Raw genomic sequence first — 22,046 nt, forward strand, 5'->3', positions numbered from 1 at the left:
TATTATATTTATTTATTTTGCTTTGTCGCTGTCTCCCACATTTGCGAGGCAGCGCAAGGAAACAGATGAAAGAAATGGCCCAACCCACCCCCATACACATGTATATACATACACGTCCACACACGCAAATATACTTACCCATCTCAATGTACACATATATATACACACACAGACACATACATATATACACATGCACACAATTCACACTGTCTGCCTTTATTCATTCCCACCGCCACCTCGCCACACATGGAATAACATCCCCCTCCCCCCTCATGTGTGCGAGGTAGCGCAAGGAAAGGACAACAAAGGCCCCATTTGTTCACACTCAGTCTCTAGCTGTCATGCAATAATGCCCGAAACCACAGCTCCCTTTCCACATCCAGGCCCTACACAACTTTCCATGGTTTACCCCAGACGCTTCACATGCCCTGATTCAATCCATTGACAGCACGTCAACCCCGGTATACCACATCGATCCAATTCACCCTATTCCTTGCTCGCCTTTCACCCTCCTGCATGTTCAGACCCCGATCACTCAAAATTTTTTTCACTCCATATTTCCACTTCCAATTTGGTCTCCCACTTCTCCTCGTTCCCTCCACCTCCGACACATGTATCCTCTTGGTCAATCTTTCCTCACTCACTCTCTCCATGTGCCCAAACCATTTCAAAACACCCTCTTCTGCTCTCTCAACCACACTCTTTTTATTTCCACACATCTCTCTTACCCTTACATTACTTACTCGATCCAACCACCTCACACCACATATTGTCCTCAAACATCTCATTTCCAGCACATCCACCCTCCTGCACACAACTCTATCCATAGCCCACGCCTCGCAACCATACAACATTGTTGGAACCACTATTCCTTCAAACATACCCATTTTTGCTTTCCGAGATAATGTTCTTGACTTCCACACATTCTTCAAGGCTCCCAGGATTTTCGCCCCCTCCCCACCCTATGATTCACTTCCGCTTCCATGGTTCCATCCGCTGCCAGATCCACTCCCAGATATCTAAAACACTTTACTTCCTCCAGTTTTTCTCCATTCACATTTACCTCCCAATTGACTTGACCCTCAACCCTACTGTACCTAATAACCTTGCTCTTATTCACATTTACTCTTAACTTTCTTCTTTCACACACTTTACCAAACTCAGTCACCAGCTTCTGCAGTTTCTCACATGAATCAGCCACCAGCGCTGTATCATCAGCGAACAACAACTTACTCACTTCCCAAGCTCTCTCATCCCCAACAGACTTCATTTTTGCCCCTCTTTCCAAAACTCTTGCATTCACCTCCCTAACAACCCCATCCATAAACAAATTAAACAACCATGGAGACTTCACACACCCCTGCCGCTAACCTACATTCACTGAGAACCAATCACTTTCCTCTCTTCCTACACGTACACATGCCTTACATCCTCGATAAAAACTTTTCACTGCTTCTAACAACTTGCCTCCCACACCATATATTCTTAGTACCTTCCACAGAGCATCTCTATCAACTCTATCATATGCCTTCTCCAGATCCATAATTGCTACATACAAATCCATTTGCTTTTCTAAGTATTTCTCACATACATTCTTCAAAGCAAACACTTGATCCACACATCCTCTACCTTTTCTGAAACCACACTGCTCTTCCCCAATCTGATGCTCTGTACATGCCTTCACCCTCTCAATCAATACCCTCCCATATAATTTACCAGGAATACTCAACAAACTTATACCTCTGTAATTTGAGCACTCACTCTTATCTCCTTTGCCTTTGTACAATGGCACTATGCAAGCATTCCGCCAATCCTCAGGCACCTCACCATGAATCATACATACATTAAATAACCTTACCAACCAGTCAACAATACAGTCACCCCCTTTTTTAATAAATTCTACTGCAATACCATCCAAACCTGCTGCCTTGCCGGCTTTCATCTTCCGCAAAGCTTTTACTACCTCTTCTCTGTTTAACAAATCATTTTCCCTAACCCTCTCACTTTGCACACCACCTCGACCAAAACACCCTATATCTGCCACTCTATCATCAAACACATTCAACAAACCTTCAAAATACTCACTCCATCTCCTTCTCACATCACCACTACTTGTTATCACCTCCCCATTAGCCCCCTTCACTGAAGTTCCCTTTTGCTCCCTTGTCTTACGCACTTTATTTACCTCCTTCCAGAACATCTTTTTATTCTCCCTAAAGTTTAATGATACTCTCTCACCCCAACTCTCATTTGCCCTCTTTTTCACCTCTTGCACCTTTCTCTTGACCTCCTGTCTCTTTCTTTTATACATCTCCCACTCATTTGCATTTTTTCCCTGCAAAAATCGTCCAAATGCCTCTCTTCTCTTTCACTAATAATCCTACTTCTTCATCCCACCACTCACTACCCTTTCTAATCAACCCACCTCCCACGCTTCTCATGCCACAAGCATCTTTTGTGCAAGCCATCACTGCCTCCCTAAATATGTCCCATTCCTCCCCCACTCCCCTTACCTCCTTTGTTCTCACCTTTTTCCATTCTGTACTCAGTCTCTCCTGGTACTTCCTCACACAAGTCTCCTTCCCAAGCTCACTTACTCTCACCACCCTCTTCACCCCAACATTCTCTCTTCTTTTCTGAAAACCCATACAAATCTTCACCTTAGCCTCCACAAGATAATGATTAGACATCCCTCCAGTTGCACCTCTCAGCACATTAACATCCAAAAGTCTCTTTCACACGCCTGTCAATTAACACGTAATCCAATAACGCTCTCTGGCCATCTCTCCTACTTACATACGTATACTTATGTATATCTCGCTTTTTAAACCAGGTATTCCCAATCACCAGTCCTTTTTCAGCACATAAATCTACAAGCTCTTCACCATTTCCATTTACAACACTGAACACCCCATGTATACCAATTATTCCCTCAACTGCCACATTACTCACCTTTACATTCAAATCACCCATCACTATAACCCGGTCTTCTGCATCAAAACCACTAACACACTGATTCAGCTGCTCCCAAAACACTTGCCTCTCATGATCTTTCTTCTCATGCCCAGGTGCATATGCACCAATAATCACCCATCTTTCTCCATCAACTTTCAGTTTTACCCACATTAATCCAGAATTTACTTTCTTACATTCTGTCACATACTCCCACAACTCCTGTTTCAGGAGTAGTGCTACTCCTTCCCTTGTTCTTGTCCTCTCACTAACCCCTGACTTTACTCCTAAGACATTCCCAAACCACTCTTCCCCTTTACCCTTAAGCTAAATTACTTAGAGCCAAAACATTAAGGTTCCTTTCCTCAAACATACTACCTATCTCTCCTTTTTTCACATCTTGGTTACATCCACACACATTTAGACACCCCAATCTGAGCCTACGAGGAGGATGAGCACTCCCCGCGTGACTCCTTCTTCTGTTTCCCATTTTAGAAAGTTAAAAATACAGTAATTTTATAGAATGGAAAAATGGAGCAAAATTTGGCTGCAAATATGAATACATGTGAAGAAAACAATGCATTGACTAATGTTCATATGTAAATCATTCATTCTAATGGAGGTTATACAAACCAACAAGAAATGACAACACCATTGACCAAATTTTTACAAATGACATTGCTCTTATCACTGACATTATAGTCAGTAAAATTAGCAACTCTCATCATAACATTTTTGTGTCTGCTGATATGACCACATAGCTCTTGTTATCTTTTCTTTCCAGACTTTTAAATCTCAGTTTTGCAATTTGTATGAAAGATTAATGTAATCTTACAATTTCAAAGATGTTCATATAACAGTAAAAGAAAAAAGATAAGTCCAGATGTTTATTAAATCCAGCACTATTTCTCTGTTGTGTCAGCACAACTTGCTAAAACATGCAGGACTAAGGCTTGAATGTCATGTGAGTTGCCAATACATGTTGTATTGTTTGTTTTACCAATACCAAAAGAAATATTAAAAGGGCAAATGAGAGTTGGGGTGAGAGAGTATCATTAAATTTTAGGGAGAATAAAAAGATGTTCTGGAAGGAGGTAAATAAAGTGCGTAAGACAAGGGAGCAAATGGGAACTTCGGTGAAGGGCGCAAGTGGGGAGGTGATAACAAGTAGTGGTGATGTGAGAAGGAGATGGAGTGAGTATTTTGAAGGTTTGTTGAATGTGTTTCATGATAGAGTGGCAGATATAGGGTGTTTTGTTCGAGGTGGTTTGCAAAGTGAGAGGGTTAGGGAAAATGATTTGGTAAACAGAGAAGAGGTAGTGAAAGCTTTGCGGAAGATGAAAGCCGGCAAGGCAGCAGGTTTGGATGGTATTGCAGTGGAATTTATTAAAAAAGGGGGTGACTGTATTGTTGACTGGTTGGTAAGGTTATTTAATGTATGTATGACTCATGGTGAGGTGCCTGAGGATTGGCGGAATGCGTGCATAGTGCCATTGTACAAAGGCAAAGGGGATAAGAGTGAGTGCTCAAATTACAGAGGTATAAGTTTGTTGAGTATTCCTGGTAAATTATATGGGAGGGTATTGATTGAGAGGGTGAAGGCATGTACAGAGCATCAGATTGGGGAAGAGCAGTGTGGTTTCAGAAGTGGTAGAGGATGTGTGGATCAGGTGTTTGCTTTGAAGAATGTATGTGAGAAATACTTAGAAAAGCAAATGGATTTGTATGTAGCATTTATGGATCTGGAGAAGGCATATGATAGAGTTGATAGAGATGCTCTGTGGAAGGTATTAAGAATATATGGTGTGGGAGGAAAGTTGTTAGATGCAGTGAAAAGTTTTTATCGAGGATGTAAGGCATGTGTACGTGTAGGAAGAGAGGAAAGTGATTGGTTCTCAGTGAATGTAGGTTTGCGGCAGGGGTGTGTGATGTCTCCATGGTTGTTTAATTTGTTTATGGATGGGGTTGTTAGGGAGGTAAATGCAAGAGTTTTGGAAAGAGGGGCAAGTATGAAGTCTGTTGGGGATGAGAGAGCTTGGGAAGTGAGTCAGTTGTTGTTCGCTGATGATACAGCGCTGGTGGCTGATTCATGTGAGAAACTGCAGAAGCTGGTGACTGAGTTTGGAAAAGTGTGTGGAAGAAGAAAGTTAAGAGTAAATGTGAATAAGAGGAAGGTTATTAGGTACAGTAGGGTTGAGGGTCAAGTCAATTGGGAGGTGAGTTTGAATGGAGAAAAACTGGAGGAAGTGAAGTGTTTTAGATATCTGGGAGTGGATCTGGCAGCGGATGGAACCATGGAAGCGGAAGTGGATCATAGGGTGGGGGAGGGGGCGAAAATCCTGGGGGCCTTAAAGAATGTGTGGAAGTCGAGAACATTATCTCGGAAAGCAAAAATGGGTATGTTTGAAGGAATAGTGGTTCCAACAATGTTGTATGGTTACGAGGCGTGGGCTATGGATAGAGTTGTGCGCAGGAGGATGGATGTGCTGGAAATGAGATGTTTGAGGACAATGTGTGGTGTGAGGTGGTTTGATCGAGTGAGTAACGTAAGGGTAAGAGAGATGTGTGGAAATAAAAAGAGCGTGGTTGAGAGAGCAGAAGAGGGTGTTTTGAAGTGGTTTGGGCACATGGAGAGGATGAGTGAGGAAAGATTGACAAAGAGGATATATGTGTCGGAGGTGGAGGGAACAAGGAGAAGAGGGAGACCAAATTGGAGGTGGAAAGATGGAGTGAAAAAGATTTTGTGTGATCGGGGCCTGAGCATGCAGGAGGGTGAAAGGAGGGCAAGGAATAGAGTGAATTGGATCGATGTGGTATACCGGGGTTGACGTGCTGTCAGTGGATTGAATCAAGGCATGTGAAGCGTCTGGGGTAAACCATGGAAAGCTGTGTAGGTATGTATATTTGCGTGTGTGGACGTATGTATATACATGTGTATGGGGGGGGGTTGGGCCATTTCTTTCGTCTGTTTCCTTGCGCTACCTCGCAAACGCGGGAGACAGCGACAAAGTATAATAAATAAATATAAATAATTATTTTTTATGTAAATCTTCTCATGTTATATTCAGCAAGATTAGTTTATAATTTTTCATAACAGCAAAATTATAGTATGTTAAATTACTTGCTGCATTAGTTAGATGCAGTGTTTTTAAGATCAGTCAGGTGTTGGCACACTGCTCCATTTATGCTGGAAACACCTTCTTTTGCCTCATTTTGGTCAGCCTTCTGTGCTGAAAGTGTCAATGTCCTTAAAATCGCTATGCACATGCTTTGAAAACAGATCATCTTTTGTCAAGTAAATCCAGAAAATCTTGTATGAGGCCTACTAAATTTGGCTAAATTTGCTTAGTTTCCTTCTTAAAAACTTATGAGAATGTGTTGTCATTTGCCTGACTGAATGATGACTGACTAGGGAGAAATTATTGCACACTGCCAACTCAGCAGCCACCCATTTAGATGAGTTAAGGGCTAACGCGGAAATGGACAAGGACAGACATAAGGAAGCAAAAGAGGATCAAGTATTATAGGCAACTTCAATTTCTTCTCTGACAAAATGAAATAGAATGAAAGATGTACACAAATAGCTAATTAGTGGAATGAAGTTCTCAAAAGAAGTAATGCAAAATAGATATAACAGTTTTCTTCTTATACATAAATTAAATGATTACAATTTTAATTCCATATAACCCCAAGGTTCCCACTTGAGAGGTTCTTGCAACTTCAAGGCTGTGCTATAATCAGTAGCAGGAAAAGATTGGACTCCTTTGGAATGAAAAGTTTTTTGTTGATGTTGTACTCAGATAACAGAGCCACAGACAGAGTGACTGTTCACGGATAGCCTAACCATAAGCTGGCAGATTCCAGTAACACCACTTGAGCAATATCATTATTATACTTATGTTATGCATGTGAGAAATACTTAGAAAAACAAATGGATTTGTATGTAGCATTTATGGATCTGGAGAAGGCATACGATAAGAGTTGATAGAGATGCTCTGTGGAAGGTATTAAGAATATATGGTGCGGGAGGTAAGTTGCTGGGAGCAGTGAAAAGTTTTTATCATCACTAACATGGGAGACAGCGACAAAGTATGATAAATAGATAAATAACTATTTTTTTTTTATTGTACTCTGTCGCTGACTCCCACATTAGTGAGGTAGCGCAAGGGAACAGACAAAAGAATGGCCCAACCCACCCACATACACATGTATATATATTAATGCCCACACACGCACATATACATAGCTATGCCTCTCAATGTATACATATACATACACAGACATATACATATATACACATGTACATATTCATACATGCTGCCTTAATCCATTCCTGCCGCCACCCTGCCTTACATGAAATGGCACCCCCACCCTCCCCCTGTGTGCGTGCAGGGTAGCACTAAGAAAAGACAACTAAGGCCACTTTCGTTCACACTCAGTCTCTAACTGTCATGTGTAATGCACCGAAATCACAGCTCCCTATCCACATCCAGGCCCCACAGACCTTTCTGGTTTACCCCATGCCCTGGTTCAGTCAATTGACAGCACATCGATCTTGGTGTACTACATCGTTCCAATTGACTCTATTCCTTGCACGCCTCTCACCCTCCTGTATGTTCAGGCTCCAATCGCTCAATATCTTTTTCACTCCATCCTTCTACCTCCAATTTGGTCTCCTGCTTCTCCTTGTTCCCTCCACCTCTGACTCATATATGCTCTTTGTCAATCTTTCCTCACATTCTGTCCATATGCCCAAACCATTTCAACACACCCTCTTCTCCTTTCTCAACCACACTCTTTTTTATTTCCACACATCTCAAAGCAGGAAAATTTGCATAAGCACTTTTGTGTATTTCAACACATCTTTAGAAGCAAATAGGAAAAAATCACAGATGGAGGAAAATTTACAGAGACGCTGGCATTTATACGGTATATCGACTAACCCAGGAGGAGGATAAGTATCAGGGTGAACTGCAGGCTGATTGCTACACCCAGAATTCGAACATATTTTGGTCTGACCCTATCAGTAAGGTACTTTTTACTAGCCTCTCTGAGGAAGCTTTTCCTTGAGAAGTTTTACAAAGGTTTTCAACATCACAATTTAGTGAAACAGTGATTTGCTCTAAATACCAGAGATCAACCTTGGGGATGACGGTTTTACCTCATGCAAGACAGAGGATGGGAAATGTGTTACATATTAATATTTGAGCCATCTTTTCTCTTGTGTAACATGGTCTTCATTAAACCTTTACCTCCATGATAGTAAAGACTTGTAGCCCTTGGTGCGAACTGACTCTGGCTTGAAAATTAAGTTTTGAAGAATGAAAAACTGCCGGTCTTGGGCAGTGCCTTGTAAGCAAACTTTCCTGTAATTGTTTCTCACCCTTAGTTCCCCCTCACTTTTAGCAAAAAATCATTCTCTTAATGTTGGGTTGACATCCTTATTCCAAAGAGTTATGGGGTGGTTAGCCAGATGCAGCCTGGCAGTTGATGGGACAGCGGTGTCATCATTAGATGGTGACTGCTGATTGGAGGTGAGCAGACAAGTAGTGAGCTCAAGCTGTTTTTGCTGAATGGATGAGAGTCATGTACCTCTCCTGAAGGTGGGAGTAATAGGCATCTAACCGTTGGAGATTTTGTAGGTTCTTTCATAGCTTGCATGACATTACCCTCTAGAGAAACTGTTTTAGATTCTTCAAAACTCTCTCTCTCTTTCATAAGTTGTTGATACTTTTCATTGAAATATATTGCCTTAAGATGTCAATTGATTTTGCAGGATGAGTGCCCACAAGTTCGTGAGAGGTTTGCGATTAAACTTCATAAAGGTCTTGCCAGAGGAATCCCACATAAGTGCCTACCTCTTGACTTCATGGGGTTCTATGCCTTGGCAGGACTAGATACCGATCGACAGTTGAGATTAGCTGTTAGACAATACATGATGGCTGATATTAGCAAGAGAAGAGATTATATAAGGTCAATCACTATGTCGGGTGGAAGTAAGTTCTTATTTGATATACAGTTATTGAATATCACTATATTCAATATGTAGTCATTAAATATTATTTTTCATGTTTTTAATGTTCTTAGGGAGAACATTTAACATATGAGGCATATGAGAATGTATGTATTACAGTTCTTCGCTGATATTAAAATTAGGTGAATTATAATCATTAAATATTTTGCTTTCAACAGGCGAAAAGGCTTCAAGTCAGCTGCCACACATCATGCCAGACTATATGCTCGTATTTGCTGTACCGCTCTTAGCCCATCAACCTGACTTTAAGGATCCAAGTGATGTGACCCAGTTGACCCGTATACGTTCCTGCCTCTGGTATATCCTAGAACCTCTCATGACTAAAAATGATGCTTATTGTTTTGGATTTTATAAGGCCCTCATTGAACAAATGAAGAATCACAAGGATGCAGTGAAACCAGAGGATGAGATTACTAATCAGGTAAGTTGGAATTTGATCATAAGACTTACTGAATGTAGACAGTGCTGTTCTATTTGCCGAATCAAATAAAGAGTTAAAGAAGTGGATGTTGAATGTCATGGAGATTAAGAGCAAAATTTTTTTGATCGATGTCATGTCAGAGTGCATTCTTAATTTTAAAGAAGAAGAAGAAGTTTTATGTGAGTGACTGTAGCTATGATTAAAGGAATGGAAAGATCGATGCTATGCTTGGTGAAAGTTATGTGGATGTTTAAGGTCTGAATGAAACAGAGTTGAAGGATGAAGGGATAGTGGCTCAAGAATGTTCAGGAGGTATAACTTGGGGCCAATGAAAAGAAAAAGGTGAAGGAATGGGCAGAACTTTTGATGGGGAATGAGCTGTGGGACTACAAAAGAGTGCAGAGTTAAGCTCAAGGTTCATGTGGGTTAGAATGAAACCAGACTAAGAGAGGTGGGTTAGAACTGGTGCTTATGCCTCAGGAACTGAGAAGAGTAATGAACAAAGTAGTATATTTTACAAGGAGCTGAGTGAGTGCTTTAGCAGTTTTTATGCATATTGTCTTGTTAGGTGATCTCCGTGCGAGAGTGGGTGATGTGAAAATTTTGGATTTGATTGGAAATCATGGCATCTCTAGAATAAATGAAATTAGGGTAAAGCTTATTGAGTGGTTTGCTAAAAGAGGAATGGTGGCAGGGAATACTAGATTTACAGAAAGATGCTTACATGGACGAGTCAGTTGGAGGTCAGCAAGTGTTATTGGATTGTTTGGTGTTTGACAGGTTTCAAAGGGGTTGTGGAATGAGAACATGCTGAGAAGGATGGCAAGTGGAATGTATAATCATTTCTTGTTGGAAGCAAGAGTGAAAGTTGATAGTGAGTTTAGGAAATGAGGAAATGACATGTGAGTGAATGGAAAGATGAAAGTGAACTAGCTTGAAAAAATGGCTTTCATGTAAAGATATTAGGATAAATTGAGTGAAGAGTGGCATTTAAAGATAGTACATGAAATTTGGAGATTGGAGGGCATTTAGGGAAGCTTTTTTAAGTGTTTGGTTTGAAATTGTTGTGTGGTGTGTGTTATGAATGGGCTTCAACCATAAGGTCAAAGATAGTGATGTTGAAATGTGTAATATTTCTGACAGCATTGTATCCTTATGAGTCTTTGGCCTTGAACCTAAAGGAAAGGAAGATGATGAATTTGCTGGAAATGAAATGCCGAGGATGATATCTGGTGGTGTACAGGTTGGTCCTGGAGAATAGAGTGTCAGAAGATGATATAGTGTACATAATCTGATTGAAAGAGCCAGCTAGGGAATGCTTAAAGAGTTTGGACTCATGGAGAGAATGAGTGAAGAGAGACCAACAATGAGGATTTAGATGTCAGAAGTAGGGGGAGACTGAGTAGAGGATGAAAAGACTAAGTAAAAGAGGATTTTGTTTGACATTGTATAAACATTCAGGAGGCAAGGGGTATGTATTAGGTAGGAAGAATTGGAATATTTAGATTTTGAGGGGTGATATGCTCTTAAAGGTCTGAGCCAAGCTTTGATGTAATTACCTATTAATAATTACCTGTTTGTAATGTATGGGGAGGGAGTTTTATACTCTTGGGGCCCTATGTTTTTATGATTCTCTCATAATTTCTGTATACTCTCTGCACTAACCATGTCCTTCGTCATTTTGTTCCATCCATGCACCACGCTTTTATGGTTAAAGTACATCCTCACATATTTTTTATTTTTCCTTGCTTAATTGTATGTAATGCTCTTGGGTTGTTCATTCCTTATGTCTCTTCATGAACTGTGTACTGTCTGCATCAACTATTTATTTCAGAAATTTACTCTTCCTACTATGCATCAATGATTTATTTCAGAAACTTAAAAATTGTGGTCAGGCCACCCCTTACTCTTCCTACATAATAGCTTTTGCGGCTTTACTTTGGGTGATAGACTCTGGCTTTGGTACATTATACTTGATAACAAGAGACTGTTTGTGTGAAAATGAAGGCTTTGTTCTAATGGTTCTGATGCTACCCCTCCAAAGCAGGAAGGAATGTTTGGATTAAGAGAAAAATCACATTTGATCACCGTTTCCAATGTTAGCAAGATAGTGCTGGGAACTGATGAAGAAAGGTAACATCCACACTCATCCATTCTCTAGCTGTCATGTGTAATGCACCAAAACCACAGCTACCTATCCCATATGCTTTGCATACCCTGGTTCAGTCCATTGACAGCATGTTCATTCCAGTATACCACATTGTCCCAGCTCACTCTATCATGTGCATGCCTTTCATCTTCTTGCATGTTTAAGCCCTGATCACTCAAAGGCTTTTTCACTCCATCCTGCCATCTCCAATTTGGTCTCATTCTCCTTATTCACACCACTTCTAACACATATATCCCCTTTGTCACCCATAATACACACATTCTCTCCACATGTCTAAACAATTTTAGTACACCCTCTCAGCTTTCTCAACCACTTTCTTTATGTTACCACACTGCTATCTTACCTTTTCATCACTTACTTGTTCAAACTACCTAGCACCATGTTTTTTCCGTAAACATTATATTTCCAACACATCCACCCACCTCTGCCTCACATCCATATGATATTGTTGGGGCTACTATGCCTTCGTATATACCCAGTTTTGCCCTCCCAGATAATATTTTCTCATTCTACACGTTCTTCAGCTTTCACAGTTCCTTTGATCCCTCACCCACCTTATGAATCACCTCTGTTTCCATGGTTTCATTCACTGCCATGTCCACTCCCAGGTATTTAAAACATTTCACTTCCTTCAAGTTTTCCCCATTCACACTCACACCCAAACTAACCTGTACCTCATCTTTACTAAACTGAAAAACTTTGATTTTTTTCACATTTATTTTCAATTTCCTCCTTTCACATACACTTCCAAACATGGTCACCAGCTTCAGCAGTTTTTCACATGAATCTGCCACCTTTATTGTATCATCAGCAAATAACATCGGACTCACTTTGCAGGCTCTCTTATTCCCCACATAATTCACATTCATCCCTTTCTCTAAGACTTTCACATTTCCCTTCCTCATCACTCTATTCATAAACAAACAACAATCATAGTGACATATCACACCTGTGCCACAGACCATCCTTCACTTGGAACCGTTCACTCTCCTGTCATCCTACTTGTACACATGCAATACACTCTTGATAGAAAATTTTCACAGGTTGTAGGAGTGTTCCTGCTATGCCATATATTCTGTCAACCCTGTCTTATGCTTTCTCCAGATCCATATATGCCACATACAAATCCATCCATTTCTGTGAGTATTTCTCACACATTCTTTAAAGCAAACACCTGACCTACGCTCCATCTGCCAGTTATGAAACTGCTCTCATCCTCATGAAACTGCTCTCGTCCTCTCCAGTCTGATGCTCTGTACATGCATTCATCAAGTACCCTCAGCAAACTTATACCTCTGTAGTTTGAATACTCACTTTCATCCCCCTTTGCCTTTATACATTAGCTCTATACATACATTTCACCAATGCATGGTTTATATATTATGCATTTATTGATGATTTGTTGAAAATTTATATGTTTGATAGTTATACATTGATTGAGTTGTTTGTGTTTCATTTATTCATTATACTTTGTCACTGTCTCGTGTTAGCAAATTAGTGCAAGGAAACAGATGAAAGAATGGCCCAACCCACCCGCATACACATATATATACACACACGTCCACACACGCACATATACATACTTGTACATTTCAATGTATACATATATATACATACACAGACATACATATATACACATGTACATAATTCATATTTGCCACCTTTACTCATTCCTGTCACCACTCCGCCACACATGAAATAACACCCCCCTCCCCCCGCACGCGTGCAACGTAGCGGTAGGAAAAGCCAACAAAGGCCACATTCGTTCACACTTAGTCTCTAACTGTCATGTATAATGCACCAAAACCACAGCTCCCTTTCCACATCCAGGCCCCACAAAACTTCCCACGGTTTACCTCAGACGCTCCACATACCCTGGTTCACTCCATTGACAGCACTTTGATCCCGGTGTACCACATCATTCCAATTCACTCTATTCCTTGCACGCCTTTCACCCTCCTGCATGTTCAGGCCCCGATTGCCCAAAATCTTTTTCACTCCATCCTTCCACCTCCAATTTGGTCTCCCACTTCTCCTCGTTCCCTCCACCTCTGACACATATATCCTCTTTGTCAATCTTTCCTCACTCATTCTCTCCATGTGACCAAACTATTTCAAAATACCTTCTTCTGCTCTCTCAACCTCACTCTTTTTATTACCACACCTCTCTTACCCCTTCATTACTTACTCGATCAAACCACCTCACACCACATATTGTCCTCAAACATCTCATTTCCAACACATCCACCCTCTTCTGCACAACTCTATCTATAGCCCACACCTTGCAACAATATAACATTGTTGGAACCACTATTCCTTCTGACATACCCAGTTTTGTTTTCCGAGATAATGTTCTTGCCTTCCACACATTTTTCAGTGCTCCCAGAAATTTTGCCACCTCTCCCACCCAGTGACTCACTTCCGCTTCAGTGGTTCAATCCTATGCCAAATCCACTCCCAGATGTCTAAAACACTTCACTTCCTCCAGTTTTTCTCCATTCAGACTTAACCTCCCAATTGACTTGTCCCTCAACCCTACTGTACCTAATAACCTTGGTCTTATTCACATTTACTCTTGGCTTTCTTCTTTCACACACTTTACTAAACTCGGTCAGCAACATGTGCATTTTCTCACCGGAATCAGCCACCAACGCTGTATCATCAGTGAACAACAACTGAGTCACTTCCCAAGCCCTCTTATCCACAACAGACTGCATACTTGCCCCTCTCTCCTAAACTCTTGCATTCACCTCCCTAACAACCCCATCCATAAACGAATTAAACAACCATGGAGACATCACGCACCCCTACCGCAAACCGACATTCACTGGTAACCAATCACTTTCCTCTCCTCCTACTCATACACATGCCCTACATCCTCAATAAAAACTTTTCACTGCTTCTCTTGCCTCCCATGCCGTATATTCTTAATACCTTCCACAGAGCATCTATATCAACTCTATCATATGCCTTCTCCAAATTTATAAATGCTACATACAAATCCACTTGCTTTTCTAAGTATTTCGCTCCTACATTCTTCAAAGCAAACACCTGATCCACACATCCTCTACCACTTCTGAAACCACACTGCTCTTTCCCAATCTGGTGCTCTGTACATGCCTTCACCCTCTCAAGGTGAATGCAAGAGTTTTGGAAAGAGGGGCAAGGATGAAGTCTGTTGGGGATGAGAGAGCTTGGGAAGTGAGTCAGTTGTTGTTCGCTGATGGTACAGCGCTGGTGGCTGATTCATGTGAGAAACTGAAGAAGCTGGTGACTGAGTTTGGTAAAGTGTGTGAAAGAAGAAAGTTAAGAGTAAATGTGAATAAGAGCAAGGTTATTAGGTACAGTAGGGTTGAGGGTCAAGTCAATTGGGAGGTGAGTTTGAATGGAGAAAAACTGGAGGAAGTGAAGTGTTTTAGATATCTGGGAGTGGATCTGGCAGCGGATGGAAACATGGAAGCGGAAGTGGATCATAGGGTGGGGGAGGGGGCGAAAATTCTGGGAGCCTTGAAGAATGTTTGGAAGTCGAGAACATTATCTCGGAAAGCAAAAATGGGTATGTTTGAAGGAATAGTGGTTCCAACAATGTTGTATGGTTGCGAGGCGTGGACTATGGATAGAGTTGTGCGCAGGAGGATGGATGTGCTGGAAATGAGATGTTTGAGGACAATGTGTGGTGTGAGGTGGTTTGATCGAGTAAGTAACGTAAGGGTAAGAGAGATGTGTGGAAATAAAAAGAGCGTGGTTGAGAGAGCAGAAGAGGGTGTTTTGAAATGGTTTGGTCACATGGAGAGAATGAGTGAGGAAAGATTGACCAAGAGGATATATGTGTCGGAGGTGGAGGGAACGAGGAGAAGAGGGAGACCAAATTGGAGGTGGAAAGATGGAGTGAAAAAGATTTTGTGTGATCGGGGCCTGAACATGCAGGAGGGTGTAAGGAGGGCAAGGAATAGAGTGATTTGGAGCGATGTGGTATACCGGGGTTGACGTGCTGTCAGTGGATTGAATCAAGGCATGTGAAGCGTCTGGGGTAATTCATGGAAAGCTGTGTAGGTATGTATATTTCCGTGTGTGGACGTATGTATATACATGTGTATGGGGGTGGGTTGGGCCATTTCTTTCGTCTGTTTCCTTGCGCTACCTCGCAAACGCGGGAGACAGCGTCAAAGCAAGAAAAAAAAAAAAAAATTTCCCAGGAATACTCAACAAACTTATACCTTTGTAATTTGAGCACTCACTTTTATCCCCTTTCCCTTTGTACAATGGCACTATGCATGCATTCCGCCAGTCCTCAGGCACCTCACCATGAGCCATACATACATTAAATATCCTTACCAACCAGTCAACAACACAGTCACCCCCTTTTTTAACAGCTTCCACTGCAATACCATCCTAACCTGCCACCTTGCCAGCTTTCATCTTCCGCAAAACTTTCACTACCTCTTTTCTGTTTATCAAATCATTCTTCCTAACCCCTCACACTTTGCACACCACCTCGACCAAAACACCCTATATCTGCCACTCTATCATCTAACACATTCAACAAACCTTCAAAATACTCACTCCATCTCCTCACATTACCACTACTTGTTATTTCCTCCCCATTTATATGCATACATATTTTTATTTATTTATTTTGCTTTGTCGCTGTCTCCTGCGTTTGCGAGGTAGCGCAAGGAAACAGACGAAATAAAAGGCCCAACCCACCCCCATACACATGTATATACACACACGTCCACACACGCAAATATACATGCCTATACATCTTAATGTACACATATATATTACACACACAGACACATACATATATACCCATGCACACAATTCACACTGTCTGCCTTTATTCATCCCCACTACCACCTCGCCACACATGAAATACCATCCCCCTCCCTCCTCATGTGTGCGGGGTAGCGCTAGGAAAAGACAACAAAGGCTTCATTTGTTCACGCTCAGTCCCTAGCTGTCATGCAATAATGCCCGAAACCACAGCTCCCTTTCCACATCCAGGCCCCACACAGCTTTCCATGGGTTACCCCAGACGCTTCACATGCCCTGATTCAATCCACTGACAGCCTGTCAACCCCAGTATACCACATCGATCCAATTCACTCTATTCCTTGCCCTCCTTTCACCCTCCTGCATGTTCAGGCCCCAATCACTCAAAATCTTTTTCGCTCCATCTTTCCACCTCCAATTTGGTCTCCCACTTCTCCTCGTTCCCTCCACCTCCGACACATATATCCTCTTGGTCAATCTTTCCTCACTCATTCTCTCCATGTGCTCAAACCATTTCAAAACACCCTCTTCTGCTCTCTCAACCATGCTCTTTTTATTTCCACACATCTCTCTTACCCTTACATTACTTACTCGATCAAACCACCTCACACCACACATTGTCCTCAAACATCTCATTTCCAGCCCATCCACCCTCCTGCGCACAACTCTATCCATAGCCCACTCCTCGCAACCATACAACATTGTTGGAACCACTATTCCTTCAAACATACCCATTTTTGCTTTCCGAGATAATGTTCTCGACTTCCACACATTCTTCAAGGCTCCCAGGATTTTCGCCCCCTCCCCCACCCTATGATCCACTTCCGCTTCCATGGTTCCATCCGGTGCCAGATCCACCCCCAGATATCTAAAACACTTTACTTCCTCCAGTTTTTCTCCATTCAAACTTACCTCCCAATTGACTTGACCCTCAACCCTACTGTACCTAATAACCTTGCTCCTATTCACATTTACTCTTAACTTTCTTCTTTCACACACTTTACCAAACTCAGTCACCAGTTTCTGCAGTTTCTCACATGAATCAGCCACCAGCGCTGTATCATCAGCGAACAACAACTGACTCACTTCCCAAGCTCTCTCATCCCCAACAGACTTCATTTTTGCCCCTCTTTCCAAAACTCTTGCATTCACCTCCCTAACAACCCCATCCATAAACAAATTAAACAACCATGGAGACATCACACACCCCTGCCGCAAACCTACATTCACTGAGAACCAATCACTTTCCTCTCTTCCTACACGTACACATGCCTTACATCCTCGATAAAAACTTTTCACTGCTTCTAACAACTTGCCACCCACACCATATATTCTTAATACCTTCCACAGAGCAACTCTATCAACTCTATCATATGCCTTCTCCAGATCCATAAATGCTACATACAAATCCATTTGCTTTTCTAAGTATTTCTCACATACATTCTTCAAAGCAAACACCTGATCCACACATCCTCTACCACTTCTGAAACCACACTGCTCTTCCCCAATCTGATGCTCTGTACATGCCTTCACCCTCTCAATCAATACCCTCCCTTATAATTTACCAGGAATACTCAACAAACTTTTTTTTTTTTTTTTTTTTTTTTTGCTTTGTCGCTGTCTCCCGCGTTTGCGAGGTAGCGCAAGGAAACAGACGAAAGAAATGGCCCAACCCCCCCCCATACACATGTATATACATACGTCCACACACGCAAATATACATACCTACGCAGCTTTCCATGGTTTACCCCAGACGCTTCACATGCCCTGCTTCAATCCACTGCCAGCACGTCAACCCCGGTATACCACATCGCTCCAATTCACTCTATTCCTTGCCCTCCTTTCACCCTCCTGCATGTTCAGGCCCCGATCACACAAAATCTTTTTCACTCCATCTTTCCACCTCCAATTTGGTCTCCCTCTTCTCCTCGTTCCCTCCACCTCCGACACATATATCCTCTTGGTCAATCTTTCCTCACTCATCCTCTCCATGTGCCCAAACCACTTCAAAACACCCTCTTCTGCTCTCTCAACCACGCTCTTTTTATTTCCACACATCTCTCTTACCCTTACGTTACTCACTCGATCAAACCACCTCACACCACACATTGTCCTCAAACATCTCATTTCCAGCACATCCATCCTCATGCGCACAACTCTCTCCATAGCCCACACCTCGCAACCATACAACATTGTTGGAACCACTATTCCTTCAAACATACCCATTTTTGCTTTCCGAGATAATGTTCTCGACTTCCACACATTCTTCAAGGCCCCCAGGATTTTCGCCCCCTCCCCCACCCTATGATCCACTTCCGCTTCCATGGTTCCATCCGCTGCCAGATCCACTCCCAGATATCTAAAACACTTCACTTCCTCCAGTTTTTCTCCATTCAAACTCACCTCCCAATTGACTTGACCCTCAACCCTACTGTACCTAATAACCTTCCTCTTATTCACATTTACTCTTAACTTTCTTCTTTCACACACTTTACCAAACTCAGTCACCAGCTTCTGCAGTTTCTCACATGAATCAGCCACCAGCGCTGTATCATCAGCGAACAACAACTGACTCACTTCCCAAGCTCTCTCATCCCCAACAGACTTCATACTTGCCCCTCTTTCCAAAACTCTTGCATTTACCTCCTTAACAACCCCATCCATAAACAAATTAAACAACCATGGAGACATCACACACCCCTGCCGCAAACCTACATTCACTGAGAACCAATCACTTTCCTCTCTTCCTACACGTACACATGCCTTACATCCTCGATAAAAACTTTTCACTGCTTCTAACAACTTTCCTCCCACACCATATATTCTTAATACCTTCCACAGAGCATCTCTATCAACTCTATCATAAATTTTAGGGAGAATAAAAAGATGTTCTGGAAGGAGGTAAATAAAGTGCGTAAGACAAGGGAGCAAATGGGAACTTCGGTGAAGGGCGCAAGTGGGGAGGTGATAACAAGTAGTGGTGATGTGAGAAGGAGATGGAGTGAGTATTTTGAAGGTTTGTTGAATGTGTGTGATGATAGAGTGGCAGATATAGGGTGTTTTGGTCGAGGTGGTGTGCAAAGTGAGAGGGTTAGGGAAAATGATTTGGTAAACAGAGAAGAGGTAGTGAAAGCTTTGCGGAAGATGAAAGCCGGCAAGGCGGCAGGTTTGGATGGTATTGCAGTGGAATTTATTAAAATAGGGGGTGACTGTATTGTTGACTGGTTGGTAAGGTTATTTAATGTATGTATGACTCATGGTGAGGTGCCTGAGGATTGTCGGAATGCGTGCATAGTGCCATTGTACAAAGGCAAAGGGGATAAGAGTGAGTGCTCAAATTACAGAGGTATAAGTTTGTTGAGTATTCCTGGTAAATTATATGGGAGGGTATTGATTGAGAGGGTGAAGGCATGTACAGAGCATCAGATTGGGGAAGAGCAGTGTGGTTCCAGAAGTGGTAGAGGATGTGTGGATCAGGTGTTTGCTTTGAAGAATGTATGTGAGAAATACTTAGAAAAGCAAATGGATTTGTATGTAGCATTTATGGATCTGGAGAAGGCATATATATATATATATATATATATATATATATATATATATATATATATATATATATATATATATATATATATATATATTTTATTTATTTATTTATTATACTTTGTCGCTGTCTCCCGCGTTTGCGAGGTAGCGCAAGGAAACAGACGAAATAAATGGCCCAACCCCCCCCCATACACTTGTATATACATACGTCCACACACGCAAATATACATACCTACACAGCTTTCCATGGTTTACCCCAGACGCTTCACATGCCTTGCTTCAATCCACTGACCACGTCAACCCCGGTATACCACATCGCTCCAATTCACTCTATTCCTTGCCCTCCTTTCACCCTCCTGCATGTTCAGGCCCCGATCACACAAAATCTTTTTCACTCCATCTTTCCACCTCCAATTTGGTCTCCCTCTTCTCCTTGTTCCCTCCACCTCCGACACATATATCCTCTTGGTCAATCTTTCCTCACTCATCCTCTCCATGTGCCCAAACCACTTCAAAACACCCTCTTCTGCTCTCTCAACCACGCTCTTTTTATTTCCACACATCTCTCTTACCCTTACGTTACTCACTCGATCAAACCACCTCACACCACACATTGTCCTCAAACATCTCATTTCCAGCACATCCATCCTCCTGAGCACGACTCTATCCATAGCCCACGCCTCGCAACCATACAACATTGTTGGAACCACTATTCCTTCAAACATACCCATTTTTGCTTTCCGAGATAATGTTCTCGACTTCCACACATTCTTCAAGGCCCCCAGGATTTTCGCCCCCTCCCCCACCCTATGATCCACTTCCGCTTCCATGGTTCCATCCGCTGCCAGATCCACTCCCAGATATCTAAAACACTTCACTTCCTCCAGTTTTTCTCCATTCAAACTCACCTCCCAATTGACTTGACCCTCAACCCTACTGTACCTAATAACCTTGCTCTTATTCACATTTACTCTTAACTTTCTTCTTCCACACACTTTTCCAAACTCAGTCACCAGCTTCTGCAGTTTCTCACATGAATCAGCCACCAGCGCTGTATCATCAGCGAACAACAATATATATATATTATCCCTGGGGTTAGGGGTGAAAGAATACTTCCCACGCATTCCTCGCGTGTCGTAGGAAAGCGACTAGAGGGGACGGGAGCGGGGGGCCAGAAATCCTCCCCTCCTTGTACTTTTTTAACTTTCTAAAATGGGAAACAGAAGAAGGAGTCACGCGGGGAGTGCTCATCCTCCTCGAAGGCTCAGATTGGGGTGCCTAAATGTGTGTGGATGTAACCAAGATGTGAAGAAAGGAGAGATAGGTAGTATGTTTGAGGAAAGGAACCTGGATGTTTTGGCTCTGAGTGAAACGAAGCTCAAGGGTAAAGGGGAAGAGTGGTTTGGGAATGTCTTGGGAGTAAAGTCAGGGGTTAGTGAGAGGACTCAACAAACTTATATCTCTGTAATTTGAACACTCACTCTTATCCCCTTTGCCTTTGTACAATGGCACTATGCACGCATTCCTCCAATCCTCAGGCACCTCACCATGAGTCATACATACATTAAATAACCTTACCAACCAGTCAACAATACAGTCCCCTCTTTTTTAATAAATTCCACTGCAACACCATCCAAACCTGCTGCCTTGTCGGCTTTCATCTTCTGCAAAGCTTTTACTACCTCTTCTCTGTTTACCAAATCATTTTCCCCAACCCTCTGATATAAAGTGCGTAAGACAAGAGAACAAATGGGAACATTGGTGAAGGGGGCAAATGGGGAGGTAATAACAAGTAGTGGTGAGGTGAGAAGGAGGTGGAATGAGTGAGTATTTTGAAGGTTTGTTGAATGTATTAGATGATAGTGTGGCAGATATAGGGTGAACAGTCTAATAGTGCTGTTGACTGTATGTTGGATGGGGAGAGAAAGAGCAGTCTCAGGGTTATAGAGCAATTAAAAAAACTCTCCTTATGAATATGGTTATCTGACTATTCACATAGAACTCTTCTCTTTCCAGGATTCAGACAGGTAGTGCATTTGATATTCAGCCACCAGCCTGCATGATTTTTAGAATCCAAGATCTAGGACCATCTTAAAACACTCATTAAAGAACTGTGCTTGTTGTCTTAGGTGTTACAGAAAAATTATGTT

At 42.0% G+C, this 22,046-nt stretch overlaps 1 protein-coding gene across 3 annotated transcripts in view; it reads left to right on the plus strand.

The window, feature by feature from the left end:
* Nucleotides 1-22,046, plus strand: part of pds5 (cohesin associated factor B pds5) — a 221,918-nt gene that overhangs the window by 144,284 nt on the left and 55,588 nt on the right. For all 3 annotated transcript variants that reach the window (XM_071665508.1, XM_071665507.1, XM_071665509.1), the window contains exons 18-19: nucleotides 8,729-8,948; nucleotides 9,145-9,407. In XM_071665508.1, the coding sequence (XP_071521609.1) occupies nucleotides 8,729-8,948; nucleotides 9,145-9,407 (483 nt within the window). The remainder of the gene's footprint in view (nucleotides 1-8,728; nucleotides 8,949-9,144; nucleotides 9,408-22,046) is intronic.

The sequence above is a fragment of the Panulirus ornatus genome, chromosome 10, assembly GCF_036320965.1.
Source record: "Panulirus ornatus isolate Po-2019 chromosome 10, ASM3632096v1, whole genome shotgun sequence".
In the NCBI taxonomy this organism is placed as follows: Eukaryota; Metazoa; Arthropoda; class Malacostraca; order Decapoda; family Palinuridae; genus Panulirus; species Panulirus ornatus.